At 51.3% G+C, this 18,658-nt stretch overlaps 2 protein-coding genes across 13 annotated transcripts in view; one reads left to right on the forward strand and one right to left on the reverse strand.

Annotated features, from left to right (window-relative positions):
* HABP2 (hyaluronan binding protein 2) overlaps positions 1-5,074 on the forward strand; it is a 33,972-nt gene extending 28,898 nt beyond the window's left edge. For both annotated transcript variants that reach the window (XM_045438989.1, XM_045438988.1), the window contains 3 exons: positions 442-576; positions 1,952-2,097; positions 3,715-5,074. In XM_045438989.1, the coding sequence (XP_045294945.1) occupies positions 442-576; positions 1,952-2,097; positions 3,715-3,879 (446 nt within the window). In that variant the 3' untranslated portion in view covers positions 3,880-5,074. The remainder of the gene's footprint in view (positions 1-441; positions 577-1,951; positions 2,098-3,714) is intronic.
* The window catches only part of LOC123577087 (nebulin related anchoring protein), a 70,019-nt gene continuing 55,534 nt past the window's right edge, over positions 4,174-18,658 (reverse strand). For all 11 annotated transcript variants that reach the window (XM_045438984.1, XM_045438985.1, XM_045438980.1 and 8 more), the window contains 7 exons: positions 13,368-13,472; positions 12,465-12,563; positions 11,054-11,158; positions 7,632-7,739; positions 5,416-5,727; positions 5,137-5,268; positions 4,174-4,559 (listed from right to left, as the gene is read on the reverse strand). In XM_045438984.1, coding sequence (XP_045294940.1) covers positions 4,455-4,559; positions 5,137-5,268; positions 5,416-5,727; positions 7,632-7,739; positions 11,054-11,158; positions 12,465-12,563; positions 13,368-13,472 — 966 coding nt within the window. In that variant the 3' untranslated portion in view covers positions 4,174-4,454. The remainder of the gene's footprint in view (positions 4,560-5,136; positions 5,269-5,415; positions 5,728-7,631; positions 7,740-11,053; positions 11,159-12,464; positions 12,564-13,367; positions 13,473-18,658) is intronic.

The raw sequence follows: 18,658 nt of genomic DNA on the forward strand, positions 1-18,658 counted from the left end.
AACGCTCAGCTTCCTATGTGTTAAATGACATGACGTGCCTGTGTCCCCGTGTACATCAGGCACCTGGGAGGTACTCAGGTGTGGAGGCGATAATGTTAAGCTACTGGCTGTTCAGTGGGTACGTTCTCCATTCCTGGGACCTGTCACTCTCTCTCCTTCCTCACTATCTTTTTCTTTCCACCTCTTGAAGCCCATTCTTTTAAAAAATGGATTAGAAATGATTTCAAACTCAACTGTTATTTTTTGATATTACTCTCATCCTGAAGTGCTACTCCTCCCCTGGTGGAAGTTAAAAGAACTCAATGACTGAGGAGGAAGTCATTAGTTTCTCGGGCATTGGGAGTGGGGCTTTGCCACGTCTCCCTTCCGATCGAGTTGAAGCTAGTGTTCCTTTGGCAGAGAGGACCCCATCGCTCATTTCCTCTTTTTCTCCTTACCTAGCTTTGCTCAAGCTAAAGCCGGTGGATGGTCACTGTGCTCTGGAATCCAAATATGTGAAGACTGTATGTTTGCCCGAAGGTGCCTTCCCCTCTGGGACTGAGTGCCACATCTCTGGCTGGGGTGTGACAGAAACAGGTGAGTCTGGCCATGCATTCTCCTGAGACTCAGGTAAGTTGCATCAACCAGAGAAGCGAGGGTCAAACTCAACTGCCCTTCTGAACTTGACATCATGTTCCATTGAAAATGTATTACCAAAAAAAAAAAAAAAAAAAGTATTACCAAAAATAAGAGATTGCCTCATCACTAAAGCTCTAGTTAAATCTCATCAGTCTTTTTATCAATGCTAGCTTCTGATGGGATCCTTGACGTCCACCAAGCATTGATACTGTATCCATGGAGATCTTTCTCCTTCCTTCCCTAGGCAGATTGGAAAGAGGATAGATCATAAAGAAGATGGGTTTGGCATCAGACAGACCTGTGTTAGGATCTTGGCTTTGTCACTTGGACAGCTGGGTTTTAGTTTCTCCATAACCACGCTTACCTCCTAGGTTTGGAATCATGATAACAGGAGCTGATAGAATTCTATGGAGATATTCACTAAGTCAGGCCCTGGAGGGCAGGGTCCACTCTTGTTCATCGGTCTCTCCCATAGTGCCTTGCTCAGGGCTCACCACATCGTAGGCATTCTATAAATTTTTTTTAACTCAAGCTATTGATTGGCCTCTAGGATGTGGTCTTTTTTAAAAAAGTAACCACAGGATTAATTTCCTCATGTACCGACAAGATTATATTCTCTAACATATGAACTTCCGAAGTGTATTTCAAGTCTTTCTCAAATACTCAAAATAGATTTCTCTTCCCTCCAAATCTTGTCCTTAATGACGGAAAGCAAGAAACACTTTAAATAGACCTGTATTCGTGAAGAAAAGGTAGTGTAATACACAAATTTGTCAGAAGGCTTTTGGGAATGAAGGCTTCTGGTTAATCAGATCTGGGGGTAGCCAGAGACTGATCTTTGTAGGGATCTTCATTGTCCTGCACCTAAACCTTTCGATATCACTGTGCTGACCAGAGCAGACCGAGCAGAACAGAGGATCCTCGGGAAAAGAAATGTCCACTCTGGGAAGTGGGTCATCTAGAGGAGCAACCGGGCACTTGGTCCATCATTACGAATCTACTGTGTACCAGCCCTCTGCTAGGAAGTTTTAAAAAATGGCTTAAGCCACTATCCCTGCCCTTCTGATCTGATGGTCTAGCCGGGCAGACAGAAGAGGGAATAAATGATTCTGCTGCATTGTGATAAGCAAAGCAATGAGGGTCTATAAAACCACAGTGAAGGCCGGAGGCAAATGTCCCCATCCTTAAAACATGAAGCTCTTCTGCCCATCTCCCGGAAAAACCTTCCTTTCTGAGTTCAGAGCTGTGGCCCTCTTTTTATCAGTGCTAGCTTCTGGTGGGGCAGGTGTCACCCGGGTCCCCACAGTGGCAATCTCTTTTCTCTGTCCCACAGGGGAAGGGTCCCGCCAGCTCCTGGATGCCAAGGTCAAGCTGATTGCCAGTACTTTGTGCAACTCCCACCGACTCTATGACCACATGATCGACAACAGCATGATTTGTGCAGGAAACCTTCAGAAGCCTGGAAAAGACTCCTGCCAGGTCAGAGACTCCAAATGGCACTTGGAGAGGGAGACGTGGGCCGGGAACATACACCGGGCACAGAGGCCAGACCAAGAGCCCAGGGCTGGGAGGCAGTTTCAGAGGTCCACCTGCCATAAAGCTAAGGCACAGGCAGGCATACCTGTCCTCTGGCAAGTCGGAATCCACATCCATCCAGGATGATTGACCATAGTAACCGGCAGGCGTGACACTGGTGAAGGAGATGTCATCGTCTTCATTTTACAGATGTGTAGAGAAACGATCTGGGCCTACAGCACCTGGGTGCTGAGCGGGCAGAGCAGGAATTTGCTTCGCTGTGTTTAAATGTGAAAATGGTGCTTCTGGCCTCAGAACGGCGCAGAATATCTGAAAATCCCAGTATAGAACTATCCAAAAGACCAGTGGCTAGAAGGAGAAAGATGACAGGCCCAGAGAACTCATGATAATATTAACTAATTATTAGGCTTTGTGTGTGTGTGAGAGAGAGAGAAAAAGAGAGAGAGGAGAGAGAGAGAGAGAGAGAGAGAGAGAGAGAGACATAGAGAAGGGGAGGGGGATTTAGGCCTAGCAAACTAAGTGGCTGAGTGGCTCCTCTGTAGCAACAGCCAACCTAGGGCCTGCCCAACACTCCCCAGGGGTCATATCTCACAGGAGACGTCCTTCCTAGACTCCGAGCCAAATTTAGAATTTTCTGCCTATCTCCTCCCAAAGGCCCCGCCCCCTAAGACCATCACATTGGGGAATTAGGCTTCAACATATGAATTTGGGCGGGGGCAGGGGGGACACAAACATTCAGTTCATTACACCGAAATAATTCCCCGGTCTCGGGTGCCTAGTCTATAATATGGAAATCACGTCTACGTAAAATCCGAAGATGTGGCTAAGATCCGAAGAGCTTTAGCCACTGAAGATCCTATCAGTTGCCGTGTGTTAAGTGGAGATATGCGTTGAGAGCTATGTTTTCTCTCCATGCTCCTCCTGCTAATTTAACTGGGGGCTCAGTATGAGCCAGGCACCGTTCCAGGTGCTTTACAAACATTAATCCGTGCAAGAGCCAGGGCGGGTGGGGGATGGTCGGTTGCTCTCCCCAAGTTTGCAATGTGAGAAACTGAGGCCCAGTTGGCTGTCCAAAGCCTGGTCTGGAACCCAGAAGATCTAACCCCACAGACCATGTCGAACATGTGAGCCATGCTATTTCTAAGCCCTGTCCTCCCCACCCTGTGTGTGGCCCCTTCGGGTCCCTTCAAGGGCTCTGGCCAAACAGGGCACTGCTCCCTACCGAGGCCCCTGCAGGAATGAGAAGTTGAGGGCCCCTGAGAATTCACTGTGTGACTATGGGTCATGAGTAAGAGCATGGACGTGGGGGTGTGACCAAGGCACGTGGCCCAGCCCCGTGGCTCGTCTGCCAACCCCTCCTGAACTCAGGGACCTGTGTTGGCGTTCACATCTCTCCCTTCAGAACTCTGGGTCATATAAGGCATAGGAGGGTCCCTGCCAGCACTCTCCAGGGAAACCCACCGGGGTGACCGCACCCCCTGGCATCTCCTCATGGAAGGTGGGGGTGTCTCTGAAAGTGCTCTGATTCACAAAGCTGAACTCGCGTGTCTTTTCCCTTAGGGTGACTCGGGAGGCCCTCTGACCTGTGAGAAGAATGGCACCTACTATGTCTATGGGATAGTGAGCTGGGGCCTGGAATGTGGGAAGAAGCCAGGAGTCTACACCCTAGTGACCAAATTCCTAAATTGGATCAAAGCCACCATCCAAAGGGAGACTAGCTTCTAAGGTGTCTTCTTAACCTGAGAGCCCATTCTCCTTAGCACCCAGACAAGGCACACCCTCATGGGCAGCACGGACACCCTGGGCGTCCCTGGGAGGCCATACAGCCAAGAGTCTGCGCCCTACACAGAGACAACGGCCGCCCAGCCTGGCGCATCCTGGACCAAGATATGCCAGAAGCAACGCAACCTGTATTTTGTTTGCTTCCCTTCAAACGATGGTACCTTCTAGAAAACCAGACTGCCTTTACCTCGGACATTTGCAAATGTGGGATTAAAGAATGACCAGAGCCACTGGAAGTCACCTTTACGTCTTTATTCCTCATGTCAGACACCCAAAGTACACAGCAGAACGGGTCACCCCCTTCCAGGATGACCCGGAGGACTGAAAATACGACATTCTCCGTAGCTTTCTAAGAGTCGTTAAGTAAAGCGGCTCAGGGAATGGGCTGGTGTGTCATGTTTTTTTTGTTTGTTTGTTTGTTTGTTTTTTTTTTGGCTTGCTGAAACTGAAGCATGTCTCTGGTGGGCACAATTCCTCCCCAGCCACTCTCCCAAGAATCCTGGGTGGATGCCGCGTGTTCACAAGGGCAGACCCCTCCTCCTTTTGACGTGCAGAATCTCCATGGCGTCTGGGTTCACGTCCCCCCTCTGATTATCTGCGGGCTCCACAGCCTGTGGTCCCCCCTGCAGGAATCAAACATACCTCCCTGAGTCCGAACGAAGCTTCCGGCCCGCTCCCACACGCGAGCTGCCTCAGATGCCCCCGGAGCATTTAAAACGTTCTCCCTCCCCTGCCCTTCCCCTCCTCCACCCTCCCCAAGAAAAACGATCCTCGAGGCAAGAAGGAGAGCGAAGCAAAGCCAATCTCTCATTTAGACGTGGTGTCTTTCTTCTGAACAAAGCAGGGTTCAAAACCCGGACTGTTGCAGCCAGCGAGTCCCTGACCCTTTCTGCAAATGTAACGAGCAAGCAGTCAGCACAGCCTGGGCTTCCATGGCCCGGGATTGATGTAGCCCCGGTAGGTTTGTCTCCGCAGAACTAATGGCTGTGACTTCAGAGAAAACCCTGCAGGAAGTTTAACCCGGGTGTCATCCGCCTGGTCATCTCAGACCCATGAAATTAGGCGCCTTGCTCGAGCTGCATTTCACACTTCTTTAGAGCCGGCTGACCTTTGGCCAAAAATAAAGTTTGAAAAGAAACAACGAGTTTGCCTTTCCCCACGGCCGTGCCAGCTGGGGTGGGTCTGGAGCTTGCTACTCACGTCAGCCCCCCGGAGACCCAGGCCCCTCGCCTTGGCCAGTTCTGCCGCACGCCGGGCCATCTCCACTTTGTAGGAGCCGGGAGGGGTCCAGCCGATACCTCTGGTCAGGTTCAAGTCTGATTTGTACTTGACCTTTCGGGGGAAGGAGGGAAGCAAGAGGAATAGGTCAGCAGGGTTTGGGGGTGATCTGGCCACAGAGTGGAGAATTCCACATGTGGAATGAGAGGCCGAGGCACAGGAGGAAGGGTCTCGGCCGGGCGGGGGTGGGGGGCAGCTCACATCGCTTTGCAGCTGGTGGGCCTTCTGCGCGTGCTTCAGGCCCAGCTGCTCGGGGTCGCAGGTGGGCTGGGGCAGGGGCTGCCTGTAGCACACGTCGCTGGCCAGCTGCTGGCTCCTCCTGGCCTGGAGGAGGCCGGGCTGGTCTGGGCGGCTGTGGAACTGAGACCGACTCTTGGCGAAGTCCTTCTTGTACTCGTGGTCACTCTGGAGTTTGCCGACGTTGAGGAAATGCCTCATCCTTGGGTCGTCCTGGACGCTGCGGTACCCAATCTGCTGGCCCCGGTCTCTCAGGAAGGCCTCTTTATACCGGAACTGCAGGTCAGAGGAGCAGAGGGGGGTCGTGGGTGCCTGCCTCCCCTCCCCTCGCCAGCCCACCGGGGTCTCAGCAGGGGGAAGGGCGCAGCTTCGGATTCAGGTACACCTGGGATCTATCTCCCCCGCTGCTACCTTCTAGCTCTGTGGCCTCGGGCCAGTGACTGAGTCCCTCTGAGCCTCAGTTTCCCCACCTGATAAAATGGGAGAATGAACCTCCGCCCCACGGGACACTGACAGGATTCAACGAGCTGGGGGCTGAGCTTCGCGTCTGGCACAGGTTCACGCCCACCGAGTGGCGGCTCTGGGTGTTATTGCCGCCGTAATGAACCCAACAGGAAGAGAAACGCGCCCACTCTGTCAGCAGCCACTCTTCCCTTGATTCTTTCCAGTGTGCAGGGACCCGGGCCCCTCAAACCATCTATAGTGAAGGGCCAGATTCATTTCGTCTTGCTTTTTATTTATTTTTTTTAATTTTTTTTTTTAACGTTTATTTATTTTTGAGATAGAGAGGGACAGAGCATGAACAGGGGAGGGTCAGAGAGAGAGGGAGACACAGAATCCGAAGCAGGCTCCAGGCTCTGAGCCGTCAGCCCAGAGCCCGACGCGGGGCTCGAACTCACAGACCGCGAGATCACGACCCGAGCCGAAGTCGGCCTCTGAACCGACGGAGCCACCCAGGCGCCCCTCGTCTTGCTTTTTAAATTGCCAATCCGTCAAGGTCCCAGATGTGGTTCTACCGCACCTGCAGTGGGGTGCCTTGTGCGTGTGACGACACCCAATGCGGCCCCTGCCCTGCTCAAGATAAGTCCACCGGGCACATGCTTGGCTGTCACCATAGCTAGTTGCTGCAAATGTTTCTAAATGCTTGCCCTTGGTTTCTGTCCTTATTGTGGGCGGAGACAAGCTGTTCGTGATCAATGATCCAGTCAATGATGTCTTCCTCTTCCATAACAATGGCTGCCATGTTTTGAACACCTGTTATTTGCATGACACTCTAAACTATTTTGTTTTCAGTCCTACAACAGTCCTAGGAGATAAAAATTATCCCCCTTGCTCATAGATGTAGAAATCTGCCTCCACAGAATGTGAGCAACTTGCCCAACACCACGCAGCTGAGTCCTAAATGGCTGAGCCCGGACTTTAACTCAGACGAGTCGAGGTGGAAAGCTCAATCTCTTTCTACCCTGTCACGCTGCACTTCAGCTAAAAGTGCTTTTATGTGGATCAACGCATCAATCACATGTTGATTGACCTCTCCGTACACACACATCAAGTTTTAAGAGTGTCTCTCCTGAGAGTGTCTGGGTGGCTCAGTCTGCTACGCGTCCGACTTTAGCTCAGGTCACGATCTCGTGGTTTGTGGGTTCGAGCCCTGCGTCAGGCTCTGTGCTGACAGCTGGAGCCCGCTTCAGATTCTGTGTCTCCCCCTCTCTCTGCGCCTCCCTCTTTTGCACGCTGTCTCTCTCTCTCTCTCTCTCTCTCTCTCTCTCTCAAAAATAAACATTAAAAAAATAGTGTCTCTCTTGGGGCACCTGGGTGCTCGGTCAGTTAAGCGACTGACTCTTGACATCCACACTGTGACAGTGCATGGCCTGCTTGGGATTCTCTCTCTCTCCCTTTCTCTCTGCCCCTCCCATGTGCCTCTCTCTCTCTCTCAAAATAAATAAATAAACTTAAAAAGTTAAAAAATAATAAGAGTGTCGCTCTTAAGAGAGAGAAAGTGGGAAAACGACCCTCCCCAACTTAAAACTTCGAGCTAAGATTCTGGGAGATAAGACCTATTTTTAATTTCATTGGAAATATTTGTTCAGTTTTGGTTCCTGGTGGTTTTCTTTTTAACAGAACTGGGAAAACCAGTCAAAACTCTCAGTGACAGAGGGAGACAGAGCCTGAGGTCTTACGTCACTGGCGATCTCTCTGGACGCCCGGGCAGTCTGGAATGGAATGGCGTCCAGCCTGAAGTCATAGCCGACAGCCCGCGTCTGTTCCCAAGAGTTTCTGTAGGCTTTCTAGATGGCGAAAACAAAGAAGCGAACGAGCAGGGAGTGAGAATTCCTTATCTGGCATGTTGTTAGTTCTGAGCGGGAACAGATCCTACACACACCCCTCGCCCTTGCAGGGGCCCAAGGACAGAGCCACAGCCCCGCATCCACCCCAAGGACCTCCCCAGCTCTGAGCCTGGTGGGACTGGCCACGAAGGGCTGTAGCTCTAAGCCCCTGGCTTGCTCATCAGGCCCTGCCCTGGCGGGTCTGGGCTCAGCGAGTCCGGCTCATTCGCTACATCCTGTTGGTACGAGGGGCCCCTGCCCCACTCCTTCCTGTGTTTGCATTCGCTTTCAGTGCCTCAGGTTTGCAGCTTCCAAACAACAGAACTCAAAGTTCGAGAACTCTGTTTCTTCGGATACGCGGAAAGTACTATTCCTTAGGTCCCGGCACCCATGGGTTTGTGAGCTCCAAAGACTTCCCGGGGGCCCCTCGGCAGCTCCCAAAGCCACGTCACCCCATCGCGATGAAGCGGGCTGTGTCCCATATGCACCCCATGAGGATGCACCGAGGGAAGAGCCTTCACCTGCATTAAATTGATTGCCAAGAACCTGACCGAGTTCCTGACCCATGTTATTTCACATCTTCCTCTTTCATTTTTCCCCTTTTGAAGCTGTTCTCACACACCCTCCAGGAGTCTGTAATCACACCCTCTTAGTCCTCAGGTAGACCCACATAACCGATAGAGCATCAAAATCTCCCATGCCTTCATGTAGCTAATAATTTTTTTTTTTCAAGATAAGGGAATGGCTCAATGAAAGGAACCATCTGGAGATCCCAGTGGAGGGCTGTCCTTTATTCAGCCACAGAGAAGGGAGACAGCAGGCGAGGCACATCAGCAGCAGACGACAAAGTGACAGCCCCAGACCGTGTCTGTGGCTCACTCTTTCCAAGAGCCCCAGCGGGTCAGAAGGCCCTTTAAGAACCTTACTTTTGTCACTTGGAAATAGAGGTCAAGCCTGAGGCTCTGTTCTACAGGGGATTGAGGAGATTAAGCAAAGCGGGGATGGCAGATAAAAAGCAAAGTGCCTCACACGGCTGCACACCTGGGCCCGGAACCAGAGGCCCATGGAGGCTGAGCCAGGCATGGCCGAGCTCCGCGCTTTTAGGAACCACCATCCATCACCTTCACCTTCATCATGGCCTCCACCTCCAACACCCAACGCTGCCAACCACGAGCCAAATGCCTACTGCGTTCAAGGGCCTAGAAATACAGAGCCCATAACCATTGGGGCAATCACCTAATCGATGGGTCACAGACAGGGCCCAAAGGATTCCATTTCCCGGGTCGCCACTGAGTTTAGCAGGCGTGACCGAGGGATACGTACAAGGGGAGGAGCGTTCAGATAACGACAGACCCACCGTCGCCTTTAGCATTATGCTCCCTAATATGGCGGCCCAGCACACAGAATCCCAACTCTTAGCGTCCCCTGGGAAGGTGACGGTTGGCGCCTTCCTAAAAGAGGGCCTCCGCACCAGATCTGGGCTGGGTAGGGACACCAAGCTTCACTCCGCCTCAAACTCCCACGTCACCCCACGGTGGTGTCGGATGCGCCCCCGCTTCCGGGTCTCTGCAGCCGAGGGCCAACGAGCCAGTGTGGCCCAAATTGGGGTTCTCCCCAAGACGCCTGCTCCCTTTCTCCTGCCCCCCTTCTCCCTGTATACTATTTGCTTGATTGTCATCACTTCCTCCCTGAGTTTTTTTATTCTGTTGAGGTTTCTGCCTTGCCACTGGGAGCCTTTACATTCCGTAGGCGCTTTGATTTGGAACCCTGGGCGTTTCTCTTCTTTATCACAGTGGGCACAGTTTTGTCCTCATCCTCACACATTAGAGTCATTTGATTTTTAGTTATTTCGGCTGCCTTACACATCTCAATGGCTTTCTTTGCCCAGGAAGGTCACTTTCCCTCCACATCTTCCTCACAGAGCACTTGATCCAATTGTGTGCATTCTACACGCCCCCGAAGACGTGCTCTTTCAAAAGAGGTTCATGAGTTCTCCATATCCGCATGCCCCGGCGGCTAATTTCAGCTCTGGGACTCTACAGACTGGCGTCCCTTGTGAGCCGGAAGATGCGCCGTCACCGGCCCGGGGCGGCCGTCCTCCTTAAGCTGGCCCCCAAACGGACCGGCAGTCTTATCCCAGTTTTTCGGGGCAATGGGCCTCCAATAGTTCGTCAAACGGAGGCCTGGCCTTCTCCCATCCTTGAAGCATTACTGCGATGGCTGTTTTGTCCGAGCTCTGCTGAGGGGGAGGTCCCGCTTCCCCAGATGGAGGTCAGCCCACCAGAGCTGCCGTTCTAAAATTATCGCTCGCACATCCCTCAAAAGCATCAAATGGTCATAATAACTCATATTTACAAAGCCCCGTCGCATTCACCGCGTGGGATCCCACAGGGCTTTACAAACGCAACAAACTAATACACACGCTAACTAGAAGGCGCCTCTCGCCAACCCCTGCGAGGCGGCCACCTCTGGGGTGCACGGTAGCAGCTGTTGATCTGCGCGGAGCCCCAGGACACAATGGCCGGGCCAGGGAGGGAAGAATGGCCGGACTCTGGGAGGCCCCGCGCTGCCCCAGGCCGACACACTCAGCCTGTGTTATTCTGATCTGACGGCGTCTTTTGATTCTGCCGCCTGGCTACCTGTTATCCCAGGATCACAGCTCTGCTGGCCGAGCGGCTGCCTATTCTATTACAACCGGGGGCCTCCGACCCCTGCTAACAACAAGCCTGGGTTTAGGAAACAGCATCTTGGTTATGCACGCAAAGGGCACACATCTAAGGGACACGGAAGTGTTGAAGGCCACCGCCTCACGCACAAAGGAGACTGTGTTTGTGCCCGATGGGCGGCAACCGCAGCGTCTTTCCAAACTGTGCGGTGAGAAAGTGCCACGGCGTCTCCAAAGTCACCCTGCTCCGAAGGGCCGAGGACACGTGTCCGGGAAAGAGACAGAGCAAGCATCTGCTCCTGCCAGGGCCAGGAGAGCGCACGACTGAGGTCTTTGCAGTCGTGCCCGGAACCAGAATTTCCGAGCTGGGAGGAACCACAGGCATCGGTTCGCCCGGCTCCAACCCATTTTCCAGTTGAGGAAACTGAGGCCCGGCGAGGAAGGTGGCTCCGAGTCGCACACGTGGTCTGTCTCACTCTCGGTCCCGCGTTCTTCCCATCCCAGGTCCTCCCTCCTGGGACTTTTTCTTCCCCAACGAGTAACATCCAGCTCGGGTATGGATACATTTACAAATACACTTACACACCACATGAACGGCTGCTTCACTTACGTCACTCAGGCACTGCGCGTTGAGGCGGGCTCTGGTGAAATCGGGGTGGTCGGGGATCGGGGTGTATCTGTGCAGGGACTCTGCGTCGCCCGCCCTGTACAGGCGCTGTGGGTAAGACAGGCTCACGGTAAGTGCAGAACTGCACCGGCCGAAGTGACAGGCGGAGAACAGGCGGACCCCCTTCCTGCCCCTCCCACCGAGTGCCCACCATCGCGGGGGCAGAACCCAGCCCAGCACGTGGAGGGCCTCCCGCCAGAACCCAGAACCCACCGGCTGACCATAGGGGCCCGTGTGCCCAGAGTCAGGTGGGACCAGCTGGTTTTAAATAGACCCTGTTTAAAATATCCATCAAGATCCGCTCCAAATGGGCCCCAAACCAGTATCCTGGTTGGCTACGCCCGTGTGTTTTACAACAGTATAAGGTGTGTGGGTATTTTGAGAATCTTTGCAACTGAGCATTGTTCAAGGTTTCTACTTGTAACGAGATGCCTTAATGCCCTTGCTGTTTGACGTGAATAATAATAAAAAGACACAAAGGCTAACAAGTCTTTTTTTTTTTTTTTTTTTACCATGAAATGCCTTAAGATGTTTCCAGAAAATTAAAGTTTTCATAGTCTACCTGGGTCCCAGGAAGACACAATTTTAAAACTCGAGCTCTCTCTTAGTTCCTATTTTTAGAGCACTGATCTAAGAGTTGCAAACAATTTTAGGAAGGGATTGAGCCTCATCTACTTTTAGAGAGGAAAATACAGTATTCTGATCCTTTTCCAAACTCGTCTTGGACTTCGCAAACACGAATGTTTCGGTACAACATTTAGACTCTGTGTGACGAGGGGTCAGCTTTCTCTGTGCAAAATCAAATCCCTTGACAATTTCAGAGAAAAAATATTTAACTTCCTATACTCCGAAATAAATACAGGAGAGAAGAAATGAGGTTAAATCATACGGAGTAAAAGCAGAAAGAAGCTTTTAACGTGGTTGTTCTTTTTTTCTAACTGGGTTACGTTCAGCCTTTAATTCCATTACCATCTATCGATAATTGAGACGAATCTCTCTAATGTTGACGAAAAGATCACCAATAATACTTAGTATTGTTATGATTGCGAACACGCCATAATAGGGGACACTTATTGAGGACTCGCTATGCTCCAGACACTTGCTAAAAGTGTCACATACATTTATTTACTTAACCCTCAGTTCACTTCATCTTATGAAACGGTGCTCTCAGTGCCGTCCTTTCCAATAAGGGAGTGGAGGTTAGAAGAGAGAAGTAACTGGCCCTCGACCACCCAGGCAGTAGACAGAAGGTCTGCGCTCACAGCTGTCCCAAGCCCATCCTCTGAAGCACTGAGTAGTGGGCGGCACACTACCCACTAGGGGGCACCTAGGACGAGTGATGGAAGATGCCCACCTCGTTGCAATGCAGGTAGCTGTTCTTGGCGTGAACCAGGTCTGGGGAGTCAACCACCGTGGTGAACTTGATACTGTCTGGTTTCTTACGGTATTTAGTCTGTAAGAAAAAGGCACAGGTTCCCATAAAACCGGTGAACAGCGTGCATTTTTCAGCATGCAGCTTCACCGCACCACCTGCTCAGTACCAAATGGGCCAATGACACTACTGGAAAACAAGTCTCTCTTCTTGGCGGGTAGCTCACAGGGGTATACAAGAGGTCCAAGCGGCCCCTGTGATAAGGAACATTTTACCAGTATTTGAGAGAGAGAGAGAGAGAGAGAGAGAGAGAGAGAGAAAGCTGCACAATAGCCTGGCTCATCACAAAAAAGGAATTCAGTAGAGGGGAGAATTCAGCATCAGCAGGGTCCCAGTAAGGTCTATTACTAAGAAATGGAAGAAGGCAGTGCCACCCTCAAGGGGACCCCAGGGCAAGAATCTCCAGGCCACCAGTACGGTGGGGAGTTGGGTTAGGGTAACCATTCCCTGTGCAACGCGTAACACCTTCTGAAATCAGATAAGCCCCAGACACTGGGCACTCTGAGTAAACTCAGGAGGTGGATGGCAAGTTCTGTGCCCCCATGAAAACAACAGGCCAGCTTAGCTCATGACTACCTAATGTGCCTACTGAGAATCTTCTAGCACATCATCTGTCTCTCACTGCCCAGTTGGGAACATGCCTTTAACTCCCCAGCAAGTGAATTCATGTGGAGGGAGATCTTGTTCAGTCTTGCCACTGGGTTGCAAAAGGCCAAGGAAAAAAACTGGGCGTCCAGTGGCCACGGGGCCCTCTTGGGATGTCCACCCTGTAAGCAGGTTCCCTCTGCAGCAGAAAGTGAATGCGATAGGTTGGGTTAGTGGTACCTCGCTGATGAGTTCTCCAGCCTTCTTTGCACACTCTAGCTGTGGGGAACTCAGCGTCAACCATCCCGTCCCCTTCATGCCCATCAGGTCTGACTTGTAGCGAAACTGCGGGAAGAAAATCATTGGCTTTTACCAAGAGAGTGTCTAAGGCTGTCGGGGCATTCCTAGATCCTTGATTTGTAATAATGCTTCATCATGATGTGTCAACATCTTCATTCGGAGTGTGTCTGCACATCGTTAAGTCCAACCACGTGAGTTCGTGCACTCTGCCAGGAATTAAATAATGGATCGTGCCTAAGATACAAGAAGACCCCACCTGTGAACTGGCAGGGTTAGAAGCCAAGGTAATGGATGCAAATGATCGCTTGAAGGAAGAGTGGAGATCTACACCCAAGCCCAGGCATCTGCCTGGATTATTTTGTTTCCTTCTGGCAGTGAGGTGACTGCCTGCCTGCCTGCCTGCCTGCCTACATAGAACAGTTTTGCCCACCAGCCCACCAGGTGATGAAAGGGCTTTGAGCTCTGGGTCAAACCTGCCGTGACGCGGAGCAAATCACTTTACCAAATGTGACTCAGTTTCTCTCTGTGACAGCTGAAGGTGGTAACGACCCTTCTGTGCTCATGAGAACGCCTGAGGGTCCTCAGGAGCAAAAGCTGCTCTATGTGTTGGATCTGTTTTTGTCTCGTGGTGGTTTGGGGGGCCGGTGGGGTGGGGGGCAGGAGGGCACGGGGACAATTACAGCAGGACCCTAAGAAGGGCACAAGCTTAGATACAACCGGCCTACAGTATGGGAGCCAATTTAATCTTTTTGTGCCTACGTTTCCCTCCCCCTGCCACCGTTCCCCAGGATTTGCTCATAATGTCAAAACGGGCTGGGCTTTATCACCCTTTTTTTCATTTTAAGGACTCAGAAGATTAGAACTACAGCAGCATCCCTGGGACAAAATGGTAAGTGGTGCTGTAGGACAATGAGTCTGATCAGGAGTCTCCTAAAACATTAGGTCTTAGTACCATCCCTCCACCTGCCCACCATTATCTAGGATGAGACAGTCACATGAACGCTTTTCTTCTTCTCTTTATGGAAATTAGGCATTTTTTAAAGGTGGAAAAAGACCCTCTAAAGAAATCTAAAATTTGGATCTAAACGAAGTTGATAGCGTTTCTCTAATTTAGATACAAGCTCTGCTGTAACGCAAAATATCACTCCAGAAACCAGCCTCTCGGCCTTTTTAGTTCCTTTTCATTTCAGGATTCACAGCGTCCCTCACAGCTGGTCTCAAAGAGGGTCCGTTTCTGATCTACTGTCTGCTGGTTAATGCCCCCGTGCAAATTCCACTCTGCTTTCTAACTGGTGAAGGGAGGCATCACTCAGGTTCAGGAGCAGGCTTCAAAACCCCATGTCAGTAAGATTGCTTTTTATACCACGATCTTTCGGTCTACACCGGCAAAGCTTTTGCCTTCCACTCTGATAAAGAACAGAGAAAATTGGATAAATTTCTAAGTTAGAGAGAATAATCCGACAGGACCTCTTCACAGCCGGGTCTCGCTCCTTTCATACGCAAGATGAAGTGGGGAACACTCTTTCAACTTGCCTTTTGTTGAGCTGAACAGTACAATCGCAGGTAAGTCAGAAAGCAAGATGCAGGTTCCCCAAAGATCTGACTGCGCCTCAGACTCTCTTATAAATGGATCGTCTATTGATATTTCAGCTCCCAGCCCAGGTTGGACTATTCACGCAGACCCTAAAAACAACACGCCTGCCCCAGACTTCACGATGAAAGAGGGGGAGAGAGAGGGGAGTTGAGAAGAATCAGCTACCCAAAGATGGTTTTAAAGAAGGATTCTAAGATAATAAGAGAGCCTCGCACGCTGCCCAACTGCATCTGGCTTCCCCAAATGGCAGTCTTGCTGTTTTCCCTTGCCTGGAAGCCACCTTCGGATTCGTACGTGGGGTTTCCCGGCACCCCCATTTTGCAGCACCGGCTGCAACTGGGTCCCCAATTCCCAACGATGTAAACAACTGCACCCAGGAGGCGGCCAGTGGGAAGGTGTATTTGTCATATTAACGGGACCCTTTATAATCACTCTCTTGCACAGGGTGTGGTTTGCTTTAGACTCATTATTTCATGCATTGTTCATGGCATCCTTCAAAGGAGGGGTTCTTATGCCCATGCGCAGAACAATTTTGGTGTTCGACTGACTGCTCAGATTCTCAGAAGAGCCACCGGCGGCTGTCCATTTGGTGTACCACGCAGGTGGTCATTGAAGGAACCCTTAGGAGTCGGAGCACCTGGGGTCCTAATCCAGCCACGTGGGGGAGCCAAAGAGCACTGAACTAGGAGTCTGGACACAAGAGCCCTGCTCTGCTTCTTGCTGTAGGGTCTGGAGCAAGCCATTCCCCTGCCAGCCTGTGACCCTGGGCAAGTTATTTAAGATTACAGGTGCCTTAGCTGCCACATCTGTAAAAACGAGAGGAATACCAGTATGCCCCTAGATACTAAGTGAGATAGTAGGTGCAAACCATTTAAACAAATGCCTGGTCCAGAATAAACGTTCCAAACATTGTAGCTAATGTTATTGTTGTTTCTGATGGAGAAACTGAGGCTCACGGAGCTTACAGAGTCTACCTGAGGTCATGCAGCCGTAAAGGGTGGGGTCAGGGCTGTCCCCTTGACAGTCCCTGAAGGTGCTCTTCAGGACTCCCTGCAGCCCCCGCACAAGATCATGGCCATTCACTGTAGAGCACTGCCTGGGCACAGCATGTATCTCATACATGTCCCGAGGCAAGCATGGCTTGAGCAACTGTGGCCTGAGACCTTCGTCCTGGGGGAGAGCACCTCTTGACTCCCTCTGGCCCGACCCACAGCTTTCTTTCTGGCCTGGGTAGGAGAGGGCACGAGAAGCAGCCGGAGGCTGGGGGCTACTGTTCCTCCCCCAGACTGAGCCGAACTGAGTCAACACACACAGAGCCTTTGTTTCTTTTTCTATACAACATAACTACATGAAATTAGATTTTCAATAATGACCACAAGAAAACTGAAGCCTCAGAACCAGCTCAACATTACGAGGTGTCCTCTGTCCTCTTGCAATCTACCCGCCCCCCACCAAATGAACAAACTTGAAGTTTAAAAAGCAATGCATGAAACATCATACGGTGATTTTAAAAAATTAAGCCATAGCTTCTCAGCATTCCAAATTTTAATACATATCCTATTTCATAAAGTGTGTAAGAATGCCAGCTACCATCTCTTGGAAAGTCCTTTGCTTTTTAGATTGTTTTTCCTACATTTTTAAGCATAAAATATCCTTTCTTTTCAGAAAAAAAAAACCTGTGATATAAATGGTAGCTTGAAATAATGTTTAGGGTTTTTTCCTCACTTAGTAAAGTAAAAATCTGAGGGCAATCTGGGTGGCTTAGTCGGTTAAGCATCCAACTCTTGATTTCAGCTCAGGTCATGACCTCAGGGTTTGCGAGACAGAGTCCCAGATTGGGCTCTGTGCTGACAGCACGGAGACTGCTTGAAATCCACTCACTCTCTCTCTTTCTCTGCCCCTCCCCCTCTTAAAATAAGTAAATAAACGTGAAATAAAAATCTGACATTATACTGATGCCACCATCTTAAAAACATCTACCCGTGAACCCTGAGATCTGAGGTCACTGGTCAAACCTCTTTGCTTCTCTGTTGGAGGGACAGAGGCCTAGAAAGCAAAGTGAAAGTTCCAGGACACAGAGTCAGTGGGTGACAAAGTGGGGTTTCCCACGAGTGTCTTGGGCTCCCGGCTCGGCTCCCCTCACCTCTCCCGGATGGTCTCTGTATCTGCCCTGGAGGTTCCTCTTCCCCCCAGGAATAGACCATTGACAAGATGGTCATGCCATGCACCATTCTTGGAGATGGCAGGACAGCCATGTAGCAGGTGGAAGGCCTTCCTAATGGAACTTGGGCTGGCCCCTTAGTAACTACATCCCCTGTGTGGGGCCCGATGACCTCCCCCTGCCCCACACTCGACCTGACTGGGATAACTGCCATTCCAGTGAACTGAGATGAATAATTAGGTGACCAGTGAATCATGACATCACGGAGTCCGAATTAATCACCAATTATGTGTTTATAATATTCTGTCTGTGCCGTGCAACTAAACTCAAGAGCGGTCGTTGCCCTAAAGGTAACCAGACTCGAGACCTTGGTGTAGAGAACAATCAAAACAGCTAACACTTCCTGGCACGTTTCTATGCACCGGGCACCATGCGAGGTTTCATACAGGCCAGTCCTAAACTGAGAACTGGGTTCTCAACTGGGGGCAGTTTTGCCCCCCGTGTACATTTGGTGATATTTCAAGACATTCTGACTGTCACACCGGGGGGAGGGCAGTGCCATGGCATCTAGTGGGTAGAGGTCACCATGCACCAGACGGGCCCCACCATGGAGAATCACCCGGCCCAGAACATCTGAGGTGCTGGAGTTGAGAAAGCCTGGTACGAGAGTTCCTTCCTCCTAGGGCTGAGAGAAACAACAAGTTCACGTGGTTCAGTGCCTGCCACTGACCACACCCACATTATCATCGTTACCTTGTCCCAGCGGGAGACGCTGAGGCCTGGAAGGAGGAGGGAACCGATGTCAGCACGTATGGGAGGGGCTGGTGCCCTGGCCTGGGTGAGGACCTCTCTTTTCTGGGTCTCAGTGTCCACACTTGGGTTGTAGGAAGCCTGACTCCCCTGCAAGGAGCTCCCTCCTCGAGAGCAAGATGGGTAAGATGATGGGTTCTGGGGTCAGTCCTGCCTGGGCATCTCCCAGTGACCTCATCTGTGTAAGAGGAGTCATGACTGTCCCCACCTCGCAGTATGTGGCAAGAGGGACACTCAGGCAGGCAGGCAGACAGCGTCAGCTGTGGCTGGATCACTGTTTTCCAGGCATGAGCTTCCCCCCCACTGCATACCGTCCAGCCCCTACCTCTCTCTCGGACCCCCGCTCCAGACCACATCCTCCTCACTTGCCCACTTCCTTTGTGCTGGCCTCAAATAGGCTGGGGCTCCTCCCGCTCAGGGCCTTGGCCTTTAGACTTGCTATTCTGTCGGCTGAAGTGGTATCTCCTTCCCTCAACTTTGGTCTTTGCTCAAACGTTGCCTTTTCAGTGCCCTGACCCCACCCTCCGTTTTAATTTGCACTCACACAGGTCCACCCACCTACCCCCCTTCCCTGCTCTGTGTGTCTCCACCACGTGTGTCCACCCGACGTACCACGTGTCCTACTTATCACAGTCCTTCTCCCTCCCAGATCATGGAAGCCCCGGG

Source organism: Leopardus geoffroyi, chromosome D2 (genome assembly GCF_018350155.1).
Source record: "Leopardus geoffroyi isolate Oge1 chromosome D2, O.geoffroyi_Oge1_pat1.0, whole genome shotgun sequence".
NCBI lineage: Eukaryota > Metazoa > Chordata > Mammalia > Carnivora > Felidae > Leopardus > Leopardus geoffroyi.